We start from the raw sequence: 21910 nt of genomic DNA on the forward strand, positions 1-21910 counted from the left end.
AAAACAAAGTCCTTCATATAAAGTAGCATTATAGTGAGGACATTAGGTTGGTTTGGTTGGTTATTTATTTATTTATTCATTTATTTATTTATTTATGTGGAACTAGGGATTGAATCCAGGGGCATTCTTCCCCTAAGATACAACCTCAGCTCTATTTTATTTTTCATTTTGAAACGGGCTCCGTACATTACTGAGAGTCTCTCTAAGTTGCTGAAGCTTCTTCCAACCTGCGATTCTCTTGTCTCAGCCTCCCAAGTACTGATATTAATGACATGTGTCACCATAGCCAGATAGTTTTACCTTTCTTGATGACAATGAAGGATCACTGAATTTCCAGAAATTGTGTCCTAGTCAAGAGCAAAGGTGTTCAAATAACCTAGTTATATATGGAGGCCTAACCATTTATATATTGTAAACATTTGGGCAAATTTGGGCCTCTCTAGGTTTTACTTTTATCAGTAAGGTTGTTGGGAAAATTAGATGGGACAGACATGCACAGTGCATAGATGACTGATTGATTAATGAGGGAAAGCCATTAATATCAGTTGCTACATTATGTAAGGATAGTATGCTTGGTTGTTTTTATTCCAATACCAAACACAACTCTTCAGAATCTTAAATCCCTTAAGAACCTAAAAGATAATTTGGGCTAAATCCACCATTTTTCAAGGAAGGATGGTTAAGAGAAGGTAATTCTAATGCTCACAGTTACACAGCAGGACACAGTACAAAAAAGAAAAAAAAAAAAGACTGTATTGGTATTTACACCCAGGGATTATAGGTGGGGAAAGCCAGAGCATTATCAGCCACTGCCAAGATTCAGAAGAGACTAATTCTACCTCCACTGATTTATTTTGGGAGTGCAGCTCACACGGACCTTCTTCATTGAGATCTATCATCCAGACTGTAATTGGTGCCTCTTGTCCAGGTCTTGTGCTTCAGGACACCACTCTACCAGGCCAAAGAGGATTAAATGCACTCAGGTGTGAAGAAAGTGAGCATTTTCCCCACAACTCATCTCCATAATGACTGAGATCACTCTGTAAATACTCTGGCCCGCTTTAAGACACTTCATCATTGCCTCAACATCTGCTTTACTGCCATTATGAAGAAATATGAAAGTATACACAGAATCATAGCATATGCTGCTATCAACAATAACAATATAGACACTTCAAAGTAGATAATATTTGGGGATTACACAAGATCGAAAGATGCAAACACTCTGCAGTTATTAGAAAAAATATAGAACCAATTATCCAACATTTTAGTACTTAAAGAAATGACTTATAAATCTTAAAAATAAAAGAGTCAATAAATATAATACATCTAATTAAAAGGCTTCTGTGCAGCAAAGTAGATAATTGAGTTTGAAAAAGAGACTACAGAAAAGAAGAAAAAATTTTCCAGCTACTCTTTGACAGAGGATTAATATCTACAATATATAAAGAACACAAACACTTAACACAAGAATAAATTTTTAAATGGGAAATTGAACTGAGTAGACACTTCTCAAGAGAAGAAATAAAACTGGCCAACAAATATATGAGTAAAGGTTCAATATCATTAGCAATCATTGAAACACAAATCAAAACTATACTGAAATCTACCTAATTTCAGTTAGAGTAGCAATTATCAATAATGCAAACAATAATAAATGCTGGTGAGGATGTGGGAAAATAAGAACTCTTATACATTATTGGAAAGATTATAAATGATTATAAACACATTGGAGATCAGTGTGGAGGTTCCTCAAAAGATTAGGAATAGAACCTCCATATGACCTAGCCATAACACTCCTCACTATCTTTTTTAAAGAGTTAAAATTAGGCTACTGTTGGAGTGTTGAGCCTATGGCCTCCTCTAATAACTTTACAGTCTCTGGTCTAATTTCCAAGTTTTTGATGCATCTCAAGTTGATTCCTGTGCATGGTGAGAGGTAAGAATTTAGTTCCATCTTTCTACAAATGGATAGCCAGTTCTCCCAGAACCATTTATTGAAAAGCCTGTCTTGTCTCCATCGTTGGTTTGGCACCTTTGTCAAAGATCATTGACTATAAGTGTGTGGGTTTGGTTTTGTATCTTCTAATCTGTTCCCCTGGTCAGTATGCCATTGTTGTGCCAAAAACATGCTGTTTTTTTTACTACTATTGCTCTATAGTATAATTTGGAGTCTGCTATTGTGATGCCTCCTGTTTGGTTATTATTGCTGAGGATTGCTTTGGCTATTCTGGGGGTGTGGGGAAAAAGGAACACTTTTACACTGTTTGTGGGAGTGCAAACTAGTTGATCCACTATGGAGATCAGTGTGGAGATTCCTTGGAAAATTGGGAATAGATCCACCATATGATTGGCTATACCACTCCTGGGTATTTGTCCAAAGTTATTGAAATCAGAGAACTACACTAACATATGCATACCCATGTTCATAGCAGCACAATTCGTAATAGCCAAAATATGGAACCAACCTAGATCTCCATCAACAGATGAATGGACTGCAAAATTATGGGAAATACACAGGATGAAATTATATTCAGCTATAAAAAGAACAAAATCATGTCATTCAGAAGAAGATAGAAAGACCTGGAGAACTTTATGTTAAGTGAGATCAGGCAAGCACAGAAAGAGAAGGGACTATGTTTTCTCTAATATGCCCAAACTAGGAAGTATTAGGAATACCAGAGGGACTCCAGATAATGGAGGGTAAACCTTGGCAAAGCTAGAATGGAAGGATAGGAGAGGAGGAAGACTGAGGTTGTTTAATGGAGGAGCTCCATCCGAATATGTGTAAAAGTATAAATATAGTATGTTAACTTGGACACTCATTATTGAGAGGGGGAGGGGGAAAGGGCACTAAGCACAGTCTGAATGTATGCCATTTTCAATATGTTCCACACAAAAATAAAAAATAAATTAAAAAATAAATACATAATCTACAGAGTGCTACCATCATACCCATGCTTACAGCAGAAAAATTTGCAATAGCCGTTATGGAACCAAACTAGGTATCTGTCACCTGATGGAAGGTTAAAGAAAGTGTTGTATATATACGTGATGGAGCTTTACTCAGCCATAAAGCAAAACAAAATTATGTCATTTGCAGGAAAATGGATGGGACCAGAGAAGATTATTCAAATTAAAATCAGTCAATTGCAGAAAGTCAAGGATCCTTTGTTTTTCCTTATGTGGAAGCTAAAAAGTAAATAGGAAACAATAGGGACTCCAGTAAAATGAGAGGGACCTAAAGAACAGTAGAAAGGAATTGGGGAGGGTATGGGGAAGGGAAAAAGGAGATTTGAATAAGGGATCCATTCAAACAATGTTATGGTCCAGACAATGAGTTATCACTACCAAATTACCAACATATATGAAAGGGAATAAGGGAAAGAGGGTGAGATGAGGAGGGAAACACATCAAGTGCTATGTGCATGTATGGATATATCACTTTGAATTGCACTGTACAATTGTATAATTGCAATACACCAATAAAAGTTTTTTAAATCTTTGAGCCAATAAAGGTATACAAAATATAAACATTAAAAAAATTTAAAGTTTGATCTGAAAAACACTTTTGTGAAATGGTCAGTTTTATGGTTATAGCTAACTTTTATTGCAACCCCTAAAGAAAGTGATTTTCTAAAATGCTTCTGTGAGAAGCTTAAAAGTTCAATCTGTTTTATAAAAACAAAAAAATCCAGTTGTTCATAAACATAGCAACAATCGATAGTGAAAATGCTACGAATTAGAAAGAAACATTTGAGGTTCCAACTCTGCCAACAACCATTTTCATGGCTTTGGGCAAAACATTTACTTTCTGCTTGCTTATCTGAAAGAAAAAAAATCTAGGTAGATAATTAGTGAAGGAAAAAAAGAATAATTTTCCATTTGAATACAGATAATATGAACTGAGTCATATCCATCCACAAATTCATAAACTGATGCTCTAGCCCCCGATGTAACCATATTTAGATATAGAGCTTATGTGGAAAAAATTAAAGTTGAATGAAGTCTTAAGGGTAGAGTCTTAATTCAATAGCATTAATATCCTTTTAAGAGGGGCCATCAGAAAGTTATTCTCTATCTCTGCTATGGGAAGACACAGTGAGGAGGCCATTGAGAAACAAGGAAGGGGCTCTCACCAGGAACCAACACTGCTCAACCTTGAACTGAGGCTACTAGCCCAATAGTATGAAAATACATTCTTGTTTAATCTACCGAGTGTGTCATGTTTTGTACTGATATAGCTCAAGCTGCCTATGATAACAGAAAACAGGACCATCCCTGTATTTCCCGAGATAATGAAATGTCAAGATCATATAGCCCATGCTGTGGTTTCTTATGATAAATCCATACAGAGAGCCATTTGCTTTGTTTTTTGGAGTATTCACAGAAATGATGAAAATAAGATACTTATAAAACTGTAGCAAATGTCCATGTATGGGTTATGATTGTGTACATGTAACACATACATGATGAATGCCTTTAGTGGTTAAAACAAGGCTTCTGGAACATAGTTCCATAGTATGTGTGTGTGTGTGTGTGTGTGTGTGTGTGTGTGTGTGTGTGTGTCTGTCTGTCTGTCTGTCTGTCTATCTGTCTCCCTCTGTATCATTATTAAGATTAAGTAAATCAGCCAGAGCTCTCAGAACAGTGACTGATGGTAAGAGCTTCACAGAAATTCATTTTATGATTATATATACCCACACAGATACAGATACAGAAAAATTGGAAGAGTTTTAATCAAAATATGAAAAGGAAAACAGAAAGAAAAATTGAAAGAACATATATGCTCTACCTTCTGCACCCACTTTAAGAGACTGTGCAATTTCCCTCTCATCCAACCCTCCAAAAAGTTAAACTCTTAACTCTTCACCAACATCTCACAGTACTTTCAAACTTAATGGCCATGTGTCTTTAGAAGAGTCTCCAGAAAAATGAGCATGCGGAGCAAGCAATAAGGAGAGTGGGAAAAAAAGAAAAATATGGAATAAGTCAAGATTAAAGTTAAGAAAAGGCTGGATAGAATTTATTTACATGTATAGTAAGGATGAAGAGTTCCATGCTGTCTATCATTTCCATACCATTACTATCGTGCAGAAAACAATTTCCCAAATCAAAGCTAGTTCAAATATATGAGACCTTTTGTTTTTTTTTCTTTATATTTATGTTCTTTATAGGAGTTCTTATCTTCAAGGAAAGGTAACTGTGACAAGAATCTACTAAGGTACTCTTTAGAACAATCAAAATGTTTCTCACGTTCTCTTGTATAAGTCAAATTCTACCTCCTGGTTCTCTGTCTAGGATTCATCTCTGGCAGGTTAATTCTTAGTCAAGGTGCAAAATTTTCTCTGAGAAGGAATTTTCTCTCAGCAGAAATTCAGCTTCTTTAATAAATGTAACAGTGGGATAATTTTTCCAGGGGAAAGGGCACAGAGGTCTTACATTAGGCAAGATGAAACATTCAGCTGATTTGCCTTTTATTGGGAGCGGGAGCGTTCGGGGCAGCCCTCTCCATTACTTCCATCACTCTTATAGGAATCTTAATCTGCCTTATTTCCCCAGCACTTGGCCATAAACTCAGAAGACTGATTTTGTTTATAACAAGCTTTTGATACCCAACAACTTTTATATGCTTTCTTTGTAGGGACTCAAAGATATTACTTATAGCCATCAAATTATATGTCATCAGGCTTGCTCAGTTTCATAAGTGATTGAGTTTGATGTAAAATTTAGAACCTATCAACTTGACCAGCTGACTGCCAGCTGTGATTGAAGATGGCATCAAGTAGCATAATATGTGACAGAATCTTGTAAGTCATATTAAATGAAGAAAAAGAGCAAGTGCCTAAATATATGAACAGACTTGGGCGCTGGCAATCATTCTCAGGAATTCCTTTTGTTCTTGAGAAATTATCTGATTTCACTACAGATGTGAGAATCTGCATGATACTTGAGTATGTGAAAAGAAGGTAGGGGATAATTTACCCACTTGTCTTTTATAAAATACCTAATTAACCAAATATATATTTGATAGCTTAAAATAGTATTAAACAGGAGGCTGCAGGTAGCTTACTGGTAGACTGCATACATAGTCTATGTAGCCTTGGGTTGAATATCTAGCAATCATAATAACAACAATAATAATAGTTAATTAAAAAAATAAACAATAGCAACAAGAAAAACCAATTAAAAGGCATCCATAAATTATTAGAAATCTACTTGTTAAGAAATTTGGGCATATTATCATCTAAGTGTAATCCATTCAGTTACTCTTAATTTTTTTTGCTATATTGTCATTTTTTCTTTATGCATATATACTTTTTCTAAATATAATTTTAAAAATTAGGGGTTACTTATTTGTGTATGTTCCAAATCCATTTAAATGAAGAAGGTTATGAGAGGTTGTTTTAATTATTTTATGACTGAAATAATAAAAGAGCTTCTGAGAGCTTCTACTAATTAATTATTCCATGTCTGGATTTGACCAGCACTAGCATTCAATTTATCTAAGTAAATATATGCTAATATTTAATTTATCTAAGTAAATATATGCTAAGTGATAATTACTCATCATTAATATTTTTCACAAATACTGTTTAGTAAATTTTGATCTTAACACCTTAAATTTTGATTTTTAGTAAATTTTTATCTTATCATACTTTTGATATTTCCAGTGGAAGCAAGCAGAAATAGTTCAATTAATGGAAGTTTTGGCCCTGGATAGTTCTTTCTATGCAATATATCATTTCTATTATCCCAAATATTCTCCCCTGACCATGTTCTATTAAACAGAGGTGTGTTACAGGGACCCAGAGAAAAAATGAAACACAGGATCATGAAGCAAATACTACTCATATAGGCAGCTTTCAACTTTTTGATAGTGAGTACCAACATCCAGATTTGATATTTGATAAATGTTAAAATGCTATTCATATCAAAAAAGAATGTTTTTCCACTAGCCTCACAGCATCGTACTTGATAAGATATGATATTTTTAAGTCAGTTCTGCTTATGGTCCATAGATGTCCAAACCAGAAGACCAACTATGGTGGGTTCTAAAACAATAGATATAGACAACACTGACTTTAACCAGTCACTAGTATTTCTAAAATCTCCTTAGCATTCTGACAAATTTAAAATTCATACACTCTTCTTGCTCTTTCTCAGCATTTTATTAATCGCTGTCAGTGTCATGATAGTGAATCCTAATTTATCAATTGGTATACCTACCAATCACGTTAATAGGAAATTCTTATCTACCTCCAAGATGAAGGATAAGTCTTATTTTTTTCTATTTTCCTTTTCTAAAACCATTCCTATTTCTCTACACAAATCATCTTTGAGCAAAAGAATAGAAAAAGGAGAAAATATGCCAAGTCATAACAGCATCTGATTCGTGGAATAAAAGCTTTCTGGCTTTAAAATTAACAGCGGTAATGTCTGAAAAAGTTGATCAAACTTTGTTTTTATTTATTAAAATAAGCTCATAGCAGAGGAAAAGCACACATGATTTATGTAGCACTACAGAATTTTCATCTGTAGCTCATGAAAGGGTGCAAGAGCGGCTTGAAAATTATGCTGAGCTTAATTATACTTAATGTGAATTATTCAGAAGTGCAGACAGAGACTAAAAATTTATTTCATACAAAGCTTGACATTTTAATTGGTCCTTCAGAATAGAGACAAAACAATTTCCTCTCAAGAAAATTTACATCTTCTCTATCAGAGCCCCAGCCTCAGCGAAGCAGAACTTCATTAACAAGATTAATCATCACCCCAGTGCCTGCTTCATCAGGTATATGGTCCAGGTGAAAAGAGGAATACAAAGTAATGACTGACATTTCCAACCCATAGGACTGATTGAAGAAGGAAAAATGAGAGACTGAGTTACCATACCTTGGTCATTAGCCATTTTGTCAGGGTGTTCCACTGTGGGGGAAAAATAATATTATTAAATTTTGACAGTTCCTAGAAAGAAAGCTGATATATCAGATCAACAGTTTTGCTAGCAAGTTTTCATATCAAGATCAATGACCTATTGACATAAAATTAATAGAGATCTAAATGTGTATGTAATAATTTCTATTAAATATGTAGTCATAAAATTAAAATGTCTTTGATATATATACATATATATTTATATATTTAAAATTTATTATTTGTCACATTCTTTTAACAAACTCAGAGTGATCATCATGTAAATTTAGACCAGGATTAATGGTTAGAAAAAAATTGAACACAAAAAAATAGAATGCAGTTACTAAACAATCATTTCTCAAGCATATTTTAAGTAAGCTCGGGGAGCTAATTTTTGTGTGTATTTTTTAAAAAAAGACAACTTAGACAATTCCTAAGTGAATAGGGCAAAATAATTGTATAGCCTCAACATGAAATAATCTTAATGGTTTGATAAATCCTTCACCCTGAATTTCACAACTTCAGGTGAGTTGTGAGTATTTATCTTAAAATAACTATTTAAACTGAAAATATCAATAAGATTTAAAAAAAGATACCTTTTATTATATTTTAAAAGAACCAATAAAACTATGTAGAAGGCAAATCTCTAGTATTGTTGCATTTGTAGAATTTGTGATATGGTATTTTGGCTAATGCAGACCTCTATAAATATCTATCAATTATAATTTCATATGTGATTGTCTTTGAGATTTGAGTGTTTTGAGGATATTGAACCCAACTGAACTCACTTTCTCATCTGGTTTTCTTTTTGTGTATATTTCAGTTAAACTTATACAGAGAAAAACACACAGGCATCTCTAACATAGCCTGTCATTATATTTCACAATCTCACAGGGAATCTATCATAATTGTTAGAAAAAAATTAAAGCAAATGTACTACAAATGGTGGTCCTTCATTTTCTAAGAGAAAAAACACAAGTTAATGTTCAATAAGAATCTAAAATCAAAATACTTCAAGTACAGAACGGAAATACTTAAATAGCAATGCTACTGACAAAAAAGTTCCTTTTTGGATGAGCAGGGTTTTTGTTTATTATATCATAGGACAAATTTCTAAACCAGCGGTCAATTACAATTTCCATAATTAAAAATAATATGTAGGCATATTCTATGAAAAATTATCTTAATATGTAATAGACACTGAATCCTGTATCACCCTTTAGAATATGGTAGTAGATATACAAGGAAATTTATTAGATTAAGATGATACAAGTTTTCTTTTTAAGAAAATACTGGAAACATGATTAAAAAGCAAAGAGGTGTACTAATTTAATGATCACAACTCTATGAATTTGGATAAAAAGAAACACCTATGAAACTATCACCACCATAAATGTCATAGACATATCCATCAACTTGCAAAGTTTCCTTCTAGCATCTTTATTATTGTGTTTTGTTAAAAGCAATTCAATATAAGATAGGCTTTCTTAGTGAATTTCAAATATATAATACAGTATTTTTTATCTATGGGGACTATCATCATAGTGCGGTAGAGCAAATTTGATGTTCCCCTGTGGTTTGATGTTGAGGATTCTGTACCCTGTGTAAGCTTTATGTGAATTTTATAAATGTCTTTGTAGCTTCTTAATTTTTTTAAAAAAAATGTTTTGTTTCATTCACCAGGCACTCTGATCTTCATAATCTATAACAATTTAATTTTTACATTGATTTCTACTTCCCATTGAAGACTAATGACTTCTCAAAATACTTTTTATTATAGTATGTGGGGGTTAATGATGGTAGATGCTTTTCGCAGACAATTGAATTATAGGTAGCCTATGGGGAAGAAGAGGATTTTCAAGTGATATCTTAATGTGGTCTTTGAGGAGGAAAACTATGTTATCAGAAGCACCACCCCAGGTGCCCAGTAAGAAGGAAATAGAATACTTTGCAGTCAGAAGTTACTACATAATACGGGAAGTATACAAGCTTGGCTGTCAGAGTACTGCACAGTCCTCAAATGATTCTGACCAGCATCTCATATTTAATGTGAGTTGTTCAGAATGATATCAAAGAGGGAAGAAAATCAACCGTATCTTATCTCCATCTTTCATTTCTTCCTTTATCATGAATCATATTGCACGCATTGTCTACAGCCTAAGCTATTTTTAAGTGACAAATAAATAAATGTCACATCTTCTGAACTAGTTTTTCTGTTAACAAAACTGGGAAGTATACCTTAAAAATTTTGAATGTTTCAAAAAAGGTTATCTACTGAAGATAATTTCCCAATATGGCTTCTAATAATTACTTTTTATTAAAGACAAATAATGGCTTCAAAGCCTCACAATTAGTACTAACAATTTTTACATCCTCATGTCATACATCAGAAAAGCTGTATATTTCTTACAAAATAATCTGAATGCTAAACCTATTTTCCTATTCTGTGCAGAGCCTTCAGCGTGCTTTGTTACTGTCTGGAGAAGGGGTACATTTCAGAATAGTGATTAAAGATGCCTGAGAATAAACTATACAGTATTGAGTACTTGATGCTGAACACTCAGCTCCTTTATGGAAAGGAGATGAATCCCCTTACTCTAATAGAAAATTTCTGCCATCCACTCTTATTGGGAGCATCCTTCTTCCCTATTACTTGACAGGCACACTTGGATATAAATACTTTATTGGAGAAAACAGACATAATAGTGATAGACATATGTCTTCCAATGTTTTGAGAGAGCATGTGAATCCTAACAGAGGTGGGGAAGGGAGATGGGTATTTGGCAAAAGAATCAAGTTCAAAATTATTTTAATTAACATTCTCAAGAAAGCTGTATCACATATATTTATGTACATTAATGTATAGTCATATAATCTCTTTCCAATTATAAATTCTGTTTTAATTAGCCAGTGATGACTGTGTGAATTTTCTTAACCTCTCTGTCTGGCTGCTCATACCAAAGAGATAAAATTCTAACCTCAAGGAGAAAATGCTGCTCTTTTTGCAAAGATCGAATATGAAAGAATGGGGTTCATGGACACCTGCCGGGGGCATGATTTGTGATGAAGTACTTGCCCATTACCCTGTAGACTACTGGGAGTTCCTGAGCTCTAGGAAAACATCTAAGCTTTTCTCTCCATCAAACAAAGTTGCATTCTGATGAACAAAGAACTTTGTTTTGAAGCAGCTTTGGGAAATGCAAAATCTTAAGAGATCAACAGAATGATTTTATGTCTTTGGTATAGACTTGGTTCACTGTGGTTTTAAATTTCTTATGATGAGTAATTGATTGTTTTTAGAACATTGGTCATTGAAAATGATATGCAAGATATATACAAATATTAATGAAGATAGGCCATGTCAATATCTCTGAGAAATTCATAATGCACCTGAGACATCAGCAACTTTCCTTACCATGGGAGCAACGTTTGTTTAAAAATCTATTATTGAGCATGGCATACACAGGATAGATAGTATTAAACATCAAATCATGGAATTATAAATAAGTTTTGTAGATTATTATGTCATAGAGCAAATTATTAAACTTGTTTTCAGCTTTGAAAATCATTTTGTAGATGAGTACCAAATGAAATATTGAGTCCATTAAATCCTCTACAGGATGGTTATCAGTGAGGACCTGCATATCACTCGGGTGTTGATTGTATTCAGGCACTTTAAGTCATCTTAAACCCTCACTTAGATCTGTTATTTGGCAAACATTGTGAGCATGAAATTAATTTGGCACTCATCTATAGATAAAGAGGAAGAATTTGCAAAACATTATCTAGTTATATTTCATGCTCCCACAGAATGAATAAATGTTGCCATTCAATTGCTTGTATGTAGTAAAACCTTATTTTCATATGAAGTCCTTAATACCTGGATAGACCCAACCAATATTAGCTCAATTCTCCCTCATTCACCTCCCAACTTAAAGTTTGTCACTAAGAACTACCATGCAGGCTTTGTTAAAAGTTTGTTTGTGATTTCTTGGCAAAATTTTAAGATCAAACGCTACTCAAATCCAGCATTTGTATACCTCACTCATGAGAATTAAAATGTCCCTATTTGTTAAGCTATCTTTCTAGAAAAACTGAGAAATAGATGGCACAATTATTCTAAAACTTTTCTTTCAGTATGTCAAACAAATGGGTAGAAATGTCAATCATTCATGTGTTCCTAATATATTCGTAGTTTGCTATCACATATTATAAAGTTGCAGAGTGTACTGGCATAAAGTGATCATGGGTTTAAGAGTCAAGCTATCCTTTGTAATAATGCTTATCACTTTATAAAAATATACATCGTTAAATATAAGTTCTGAAACACATTTTTCTGTTGATATATTTGGATCAATTGATAAATTATAGGGGTTCTTGATACCATCTGATCTCCAGAAAAACAATGCTGTGCTCTAAGATAGTAAAGGCTTAGATAAAAATTAGAAAATGTAACAGCACAATAGATCTTTCTTTGACATGTTGGCTTTGAGCATAAAAAAAGTACATTTCAATTTATTTTGAATGTCCACTGCAGCCATGTTGCCGACAAAAAAGGTGTAGGGTAGTTTCCAATACAACAAAGCTATTTCACAGCAATCCCACAGAAAAAGGAAGGCATAATAAAAAGTGATTCAAACCTTTCAGAGTCCTGAAAAGGATGGGATCAGAGAGGGGACCCACTCCTTTTGCATTTCGCGCTTGGATTCTGAAGTAATACATAGTGTCGAGGTTGAGGTCCATGATTTGATGAGTAAGCCGATCTCCACTGATTGTTTCCATAATCCAGTCGTCAATTGGTATGTTCTTGTCCAAGGTATAAAACAGGATGTACGCTGTATAAATAGACAAATGCATTTTTGCTTAGAGTATGGGTTACAAGCTGTAGTTCTGCTTACAAACACCCGTGAGTCTCAAATATAATTTGCAATGATTATTATGAGCCTACAGTCTATAAACTACAGTATCCAGTTTGGAAGTAATTTTTCCATATTTCAAGAATTAGATAAACAATTGCTTGAATGTACAGAGTCAGGAAATGGAAGCGGCAATTAGAAATAAAAAAATATCTGCTACATTATAAAATGCATACTCTCTGCTAACTATAAATCCTGAATATTGGCTTGCTTAATATATAAACATATTGAAAAATGTAAAAGGGAGAGAGCAGGTCTGCATAAGTTTCATGGAAGTCTAATAAGGAAAACAAGTGATGCTTACTTCGGCTCATGGTTAAATAATAAAAATACACTGGATAAATGTCATATATGTTTAAAGTATTATAAAAATGAATGATCATATTTGTTGTAATAATTCTGTAAAAGTTGTCAGTCGCAGTGTTTCTCTTCTTTCACTGATGATGAAGTTGAAAGTGACCCAAGCCAGTTGGCAAAACTGCTGGAATGATATCCTCCACAACCATACTAAAATCCAAAACCAGCTCACCCTATTATAGCCCAGCAAGGCAAGTAAAGACGTATTTTTGGATAATTGTAGGTGATCTAGATAGTATCTCAAGTGTTAGGGACCTAGCGTTTGATAGTAGCCTTCTCTGTGTTAAAGGATTTGTTGCTTGAATTCTAATAATGTATTCAGTCATGATAGTCTAATGTGCACCCAAACAAATCCAGGTATCCCTGTAAAATATTCATATTCTAACATCAGATTTAGCCAATTTGTGAGCTAGCTATTATTTAAAAGAATGAATCATTTTCATATTGTGCTGTCAGGTAGAACTACAGAGGAGCTCATCATCGTTATCTTTGCTACATGAATATGGTATTGATCTCCATTTCTGCCAAAGTTCTGGAATGATACTTACATCTCATAGGCTATAAAAGTCTCTAGGTCTGTTCTTGTACATTTAATACATTATTTGTAAATTATTTTCTAGAAAGTAATCATCTTCCCTTGATTTTCTTGGTTTACCTATTCTTTCCTTTTATGTCCTTTCTGCCCCAATCTGAATTGGGAACACTCATTCACAGATCTTTATCATGGTTAAATAGTTATGCACTACATCCAAATCTTAGCACAAACCCTCACTATGCAAGACTGTTCTCTATTGTGTGTTATTTTTCTTTTCTAGTATTCACACACCATTTTACCTCTTCTTGCTCTCTATCCAAATCACCGCCCTCTGTTGAGGTCTAGTTTAAGCTATATCTGAGCTATAAAGTATCTCAATCATGAGTGTCCCTTTATGTAACTTTTGTAATATACTTCAATAAAGCATAACACTACTTGTAATTTTTATATCTTAATCCCATAGTACCCTATAGAATAGTACACTGGAGCATGGACTCTGCATGCCACAAATATCTACTTTTGTATGCTGAATTAGATACTTATTCCTTGTGTTTCTGAAAAATCAAGGAATATTATAAGCTCCAATGATCAGAAGACTTGCTCTTAAAATCTGAGGAGTGCTGGAAACTTGCATTGTTTTTGTGCTGGTTTTCACCTCTCCCATATTTTGGTGTTTCCCAAATCTGCCTAATCATAAGAATTACCTAAACAGTGGGTACAAATTATAAAAAATAGATCATATAGCAGGGCTTTTTGATTTAATAATGATGGCAAATAGGCTTTGATATCCTCCAACAGCTCCCATCCCCTAGTATGCACAAGGTAATACTTTCTCACTGCGCCTAGATAAATTATTTTTTTTTATTGGTGCATTGTATTCATACATATTAGTGGGGTACAAGATAGTTGAGCCACATATAAACATCATTCTAAGTCTTGTTTCTAACCCACAGAACACAGTAAATGTGAGGGGAGAGCTCACATGGGTGTGTTATGTAAGACTATAATTTTTGCTTTGCTAACAAACTATAGATTCTCTCCTCTGTTGCCTATAATCAAGTAAATTGCCAAAGGGAGAAGACCATTTGGCAGGAAGTAGGGGTGGTTTCTGGCCAACAGCCAAAAAGGAACTGCATCCTGCTTATAACCATATTAAGTTTAGAAGCAAATATTTTTCTAATCAAACTAAAGCTTTCAGCCAGCCTAGAATCTTGATTTGTAACTTTGTAAAGGTCCTTAAAGCAGAGTATTTAGTTAACTTTTGCTCAGATTCTAGACACAGAAAATGAAATAATAAATATGTTGTTTTAAGCTATTAAATCTGTGGTCAAACTGGTGGTACACAGCAATAAATATCTAGTTCAATGATCAAGGGTAACCTCAGTTATCTGCACACCAGATGATTTCAGTTGACCAATCAAGGACAAGAACCACTGATTTAGTTGATACATGGGATCTGTATGTTTCATGACATCTATATTTCAAATAAAATGTCTCAAGATGCTCAGGGATCAAGAGAAGGTAAAGTATTTTTTAATGTACAGAATTCTATAACACCAAAAAATTTGCTGGGCATGGTGGTAAATGCTTGTAATCCCAGTATTTAAAAGGCTGAGATAGGAGGATTGCAGGTTCTTGGCCAGCCTTAGCTACTTAGTAAGCCTTCTACAACTTAGTGAGACCCTGTTTCAAAGTAAAGAATAAAAATAGGACTGGGGGTATAGCTCTGAGGTAGAATGCCTCTGGATTCAATCCCCAGTACCACAAAACAAACAAACAAACAAAACCCTAAATTTTCTACATGATTCTTAAGTTTAAATGCTATAATTAAAAAAGGATTGTGAAATATCATTGGGTAAAAGGAAGTTGTTCTTTGATTCGTGAATATTCATTCATTTATAACTCAGTCCCCTTCACCAACATCAACAAAATATCCTCATAGCATTTGGTCCAAAGCAGTCTCCCCCCAAAAAACTATATGGATTGAAAACAAGCACCTAGAATTGCTAATTTTCCCTTATTTTTTAGCTTTTATTATGTGCTAATTTTATTTCTTCAAAAAGATAAAACATCCCTTTAGTTCAGGAGCCATATCTTATATTTCTGTTTTTGTTCCTCAAAAACTCTAATATAACAGTTTTCACATAATAGGTATTGAAACTTACTTATTAAATGAAATTCCCTAGCCTGCAAGCATATATGGTTTACATTCATGGCATTTAATGAAACTATGAAAGCTTTTCTGAGCTATTAAAATTGCAGGATGAAGCTGCAAGTTTGGGAAGTTGTGTTCCCATCCCAGGCCAGCTACTTCTTTTCTGATATTCTTCATATATCAAATATTTGCCTTCATTGTGATTTCTATCTATAAAAACATTATTAATTTTAGTATTTTATTTTAATTATTTTATTTTTGGTGGTACTAGGGATGGAACCCAGGGGTATTCTACCTCCAAGATATACCCCAGCTCTATTTTTTAATTCTTTATTTTGAAACAGGTTCTCACTGATTTGTAAAAAGCTCCACTAAGTAGTAGCTGAGGACATCTAAGAATTGTGATCCTCCTGTCTCAGCCTCCCAAATGCTAGGATTACAAGCATGTGCCACCATGCCCGGCCATTTTTGTATTTTAAAAGTAACTAAGGGCCGGGCATGGTGGTGCATGTTTGTAATCCCTGCGCTTGGGAGGTGGAGACAGGAGGATCATGCAGGTTCGAAGCCAGCCTCGATGGCTTAAGAGACCCTGTTTCCAAATAAAAATATAAAAGTAGGTCTGGGAGAATAGCCCGGAGGTTTCCAGGAACCCCGGTGCCACCACATACACACGCACACAAAAAGTAATTGAGGTTAACATGTGAGAATCATGCTCTTACAATTCCAAATTGTTACTGAGAAATTACCTAGTATTCATGGGGAGGTCTATCTTCCCCTCCTCTTTTTTGCATGGGTCTGAGTCTTTAACTCAGGGGCATTTGACCTTTGAGCTACAGTCCCAGCCCTATTTTATTTTTTATTTTAAAACAGGGTATCACTAAGGTAAAGAGAGCCTCTCTAAGTTGCTGAAGATTGCTTGTACATGTGATCCTCCTGTCTCAGTCTCCTAAGTACTGAGATTACAGGTGTATGCCACCTTGCCCGGCTCCCCATTTTGATTTGAGAACTGAGTTGGCAAACAGAAGCAGATGACATCTTTCAAACCTAAGAGATAGCCTTAAAGAATGCACAGAAATTCACTCAGATGTATGTTTGATACATTTGGAAGATGATACATCCTTTGTCAGAGTTCTATCTTATAGATTTCCATATAACTACACAAGTTGGAGTAATGTCATTGGTTTTTACCTTTATGCACCTGCATATTTTTTGTGTGTGTTCAAGTCTTTATCTTTCTCCGTTCTTTTCTTTCCTTTTTCTACCTCGATTTTTTCTTTTACCCACCACAATGGGCCAAATAATAAAGTATCTATGCCACCAAAGCTTGTAGAATCTTCTCATACTGTTACCCCTACTAGGCACTCTCATAGTGAAGTCACGTTTATCTAACATGTATACAATATAGCATCATGTATCAATCATTTTGATCCTGCTTATACAAAATATGTAGTTACAATTCCAAAAGCAGTTTCAAAATGTTTTCAAGTCCACATCAACACTCTTTTTTGTCTCTTTTATCCCCATTTTCCTTCCTAATATTACTGATTCCCTCTCATGGATGAGGAAGAGAACTAAGGACTGGGAAGAACAAGTTAAGTAATGTGACCCCTACAGACCAGAAACTCAAGGAAAGTTTTTCATCTTGAAAGAACTGATTGTGATAATTATGTATATAGAGAGGTAGATATGAAAAAAGGACCCATTGCTTCCTTTTATATGGTAAAAACAATTGAAGGGTATGGATTCAGGAGGACTTGATCTCAAGTCACAGTTCTGTAATTTACTTGTTGTGCAAACTTAAAGCAACTCTGCTTACTTTAAAGGTCTCAATTGTCTCTTTATAACAGATTGCCAGGAGGCAACATATTTGAAGAACTGAACACATATGTGAGTATTTCTATTATATAATTTTCTATCTAGAAACTCCTTACTAAATGCTATAGTTATGATTATTATTTATCTCATAATATGACTAAGCCTAAAGGAGTTGTCTTAGAAGAGCTGAAACATTGGGTTGAAATCAGAATATATTTGTTAGCAATTCAGTGACTAAACCACTCAGTAAATATTTATTAGTTAGCTTCAAAGTATTAAGAGTGTTGTTCTAGAGGAGAAAGTATTCAACAAAATATAAAACCTGTTCTCATGGGATTTTATGTCATTTAGTAAAAGCATTTACATTTTTCTTTCATGAATATATGTGAAGGGAATGAAGAAGAAAAGTCAGGATGATTGTAGCCAACTTTTTCAACTGGATATACTGTGGTGGCTTTTGAAAGTATAAGAATAAGAACACTATAGGTATTTTTTATTCCAATGTATGTGAGTGTCCAACAGGGTCCACTCATCTTGGGTGGTCTGAAACCTACTACAGGACATAAAAATGTATTATTTGGCCATTTGCGGTGAGAGATAGAGAAAAAAGAAAGTGATAGGGAGACCTGGGGAAGAAAATGAGGTACCAATATGGCAGCCACATACAAATGTATAATATGAAGTTGGATACGTATATTTAGATTTTTTTATGAAGATACAGATTTCAGAACTACAAGTGGGTACTTCCTGATGATGGACTCTAGAATAGACACTTTTACAGAGAATGTAATGATGAAAATAAACAGATTTCCATTCTGAGAAGTAGCATTTAATGAATAAATATAAGGGCTTTGTTCAAGGAAGACCAAGAAGCTATCACCTGGGAAGTGGGAATAAACATGGCTCAGTAATTTTATAGAAAGAGAATTTCAAGGGAGAGGAATTGGGCAAGAGTAGCAAATGACACAGGAAAAGACAGTATTGTCTTAGCTGTGGTCTGTATGGATAAAGAAACAATCTCTGAGAGACCTAACTCAATCTATGTTTATCCCCGACTTAAACAGTATTGGGCACTTCATTTATTCATACCAGTTTTTCACAACTCTGACTATACATTTAAGTCACTTGAGATGCTTTAAAAGGAAACCATCATTCTCAATCACTCCTGAAATGATTTAAATTAAAACTCAGTTGAGAGTCACTGATTTAGGCCAAGAGAATACTAAGTTAAAGCGAAGTCAGTATAATAGTTGAGTGTGGACCTGAGTTTATAATCCAAGCTCTACTACTTCTTTGCTATTAGATTATTGGTGAGTTATTTACCCCCAGAAAGCCCTAATTTTTTTTTTTCAGAATGGGATAATAGAAATATGTGATCATGTATAGTACTAAAATGCATAGCAGAACACCAAGCATGTAATAAATGCTTAATATATTTTGAATTATTTTCTTTGGAAAATATGAGCCTACATTGCCAGTAATGATCAGGGAACTTAGACACTAAAAATACCTGAGTTTCCTCTTTGCCTTTTTTTTTTTGCTGTTGCTTAATCTTTTTGAAATAGTTACATTTACAAACTAATGATTTGGATTATGTGAAAATGCAAATTGTATTTATATATTAGTGATCTAGGGTTCTTTAGATTGTAAAGACTTATTCTAGAAAGGATTTTAAATTGGAATAGGCATCAGAAATTTTTCTTGTACTTCATTATCACAATGGATTCACAGAGGTGAGAAAGTGATAGAGATTTTGGGAGGGTAAATGGCTTGTCCAAGCATTCCTTTTAGGAGATTGGTTTCTTAGCCTTTCTGCCCTGCTGATGTCCACATAAAAGACTTAGAAAAGCAAATAAAGACAAAAATAACTTGGAAGCACAATCCTTATAGGTACACAATGTGCCTTGCTACACTGGTAGAAAGCTCACATTTTTCTTTGCACATCCATTAAAAGTCAAGTGTAGTAAATTTAGGCCCTGTGCCTAGTGGAATGGTATTTAGAATATTTTATCATCTAATTTTATAGAAGAAATTTCAGTGAAAGAAACAAAATATGAATGGAAATTTTTCTTAAGGGTTCTTAGTGTTTGCTCCCTCTTGCATGGAGTCAAATCCTTAACATGATAACCACAACTTTGTTTAAATAAATATGTAAGGTTTCTCAAGGTAAAATAGTATTGCTTCCTATAATTTTGCATTGTGAAGAAACAGATTTTTTTTATTAGTGGTAACTATTGAATGATTAACTCTAAATAAAGAATGTGGACAAGGTTTCTTCCACATGCATTGAAATTTTGGCACACAGAATTTTATTGCTTAGATTAACCTGTATTTCTTAGTATGGTCCAGATGTCTCATTTTCCCCTAGAAAAGCAAAATTAAATTTTCTTGCAGAGGTGAAAACACATTCTATTGTTTACACTGGCTAGTCAAAGAGATTTATTTAAATAAGAGTGAAGAATTCAAATGAGCAGTGAATATGACTTATTTCATCCTTTACCAAAATTGTATTTTTCCATCAGAACTTGTTCATTCTTGGACAGATTCTGTTCTACTTTTTATTCTTAAAATCATTGCTTATTGATTTTCCATACATACATAAATAACTATTTGTGATGAAGCAAAATATAAATAAATCAAAACTACAAAAGTACTGAGAAAGAACCAAACAAAATAGATCATAACACTGAGAGGAGAAAATAAAAGAAAATTAGAAGGAGCCAACCTCAGTTTTCAAAGGCCTGGAACACTGACAACTGAATATATAAGATTTTGGGGAGGGATTTTATGCCTGTGTTCTTTTTCACATTTTTCAGCTCAAATGAAAATTCTGTTTGCTATTTCACTAAGAGCAATTTCCTAGAGAAAACAAATCTTCAACTTAAATTTCAATCACACTTGGAATTTTAACATTATCTTTTCATTTTGCAAAAATCCAAATGTAACTCATATAAAGTAAGTGTGCCATCTGAAACTGCAATTTCCATGCCTATCTCTGCATCACAGGATGACTGAATCATGTTGTTAATTTATAATACTGCTGTCTACCTCTTGAATGCAAAGAAGAAGAAACAGGAGTGACTCTTACATGCTCCTAACCCAGTGGTTCAAGCTAATTAGACTATAATGTGCACATTTTGAGTTATACAATATTTTTCATAATAATTATATGCTATGGAGACATCTATTAAAAGCCTAAAGTGATCATTTAAATGCAAAATCTCTGATAGAACTCCATTATATTTTTCATAGTAAATTAACATTACAGGCTTCTAATGGATGCTTTAATTAGGCATTGATGTTATCAGCAATATTTGGCAAAATAAAATCTATCATTGTGAAATATTCATTATGTTCAATTTCTGTCAGTCAATATTAAGTATTTTCTGAACCTTATGTTTTAAGTAAAATTATAAAAGATATGTGAAAAATTAAAAATCCCCAGACAAATCCCTTGTGCATGTACTACATAAAAATATATGGCTATTAGGCATCTTTTGTATTTCCTAATTGCCAAGCAACCAGCATCTTTTATTCATTTGCAATCCTGTACTTCAAAACATTCCATAAGAAGGTTGTCTTAATGCTCCATACAATAAAAAACGAGTCTTTTTCTATTTGAACTACACATCTTTCGCAAATTATCTAAATAGAAAGTACATGACTGTCCATTTGTATGTACCATTAGAAAATTCTATGGTTGCTGGGCGTGGTGGCGCATGCTTGCAATCCCAGCACTTGGGAGGCTGAGACAGGAGGATCGCACAGTTTCAAATCCAGCCTCAGCTAATTAGTGAGGCTCTCAGCAACTTAGTGAGACCCTGTTTCCAAATAAAATATAAAAAATAGGTCTGGGAGGATAGCCCGGAAGTAGAAAGCCTCTGGGTGCCACCCCCAGTATCACCAAAAAAATAAAAAAAGAAAAGAAAATTCTATGGTCAACAGGAGGCAAGAGGAGATAATCAGGGAGATGCTGAGATGGAAACCAATATGCAGAAGGTGAGAGGTAAGAGCATCATGAGCAGTAAGTAATCACAGGCCAAGGCAGGGCAACACTGGGTAAGAAAGCCAGGTGCTTACCAGTGATCTTCCCATTGGCTTCCAAGGGAGGCTGCCAGCTCACGATGACAGCTCGAGGCTTTCCTTCTCTGGTGATGACTGTCAAATCCTTGGGAGCAGAGGTCGGGGCTGTGACAAGAGACAGAGACAAGGCCT

The 21910-nt window shown here is 34.1% G+C and overlaps 1 protein-coding gene across 1 annotated transcript in view; it reads right to left on the reverse strand.

Moving 5' to 3' along the window:
- The window catches only part of DCC (DCC netrin 1 receptor), a gene marked incomplete at both ends in the record, with an annotated part of 1196613 nt that overhangs the window by 99810 nt on the left and 1074893 nt on the right, over window positions 1-21910 (reverse strand). Inside the window, 3 exons of the mRNA XM_080714768.1 lie at window positions 7897-7929; window positions 12558-12752; window positions 21776-21883. Coding sequence (XP_080570894.1) covers window positions 7897-7929; window positions 12558-12752; window positions 21776-21883 — 336 coding nt within the window. The remainder of the gene's footprint in view (window positions 1-7896; window positions 7930-12557; window positions 12753-21775; window positions 21884-21910) is intronic.

Source organism: Muscardinus avellanarius (assembly GCF_963383645.1).
Source record: "Muscardinus avellanarius genome assembly, chromosome: 17".
Lineage (NCBI taxonomy): Eukaryota > Metazoa > Chordata > Mammalia > Rodentia > Gliridae > Muscardinus > Muscardinus avellanarius.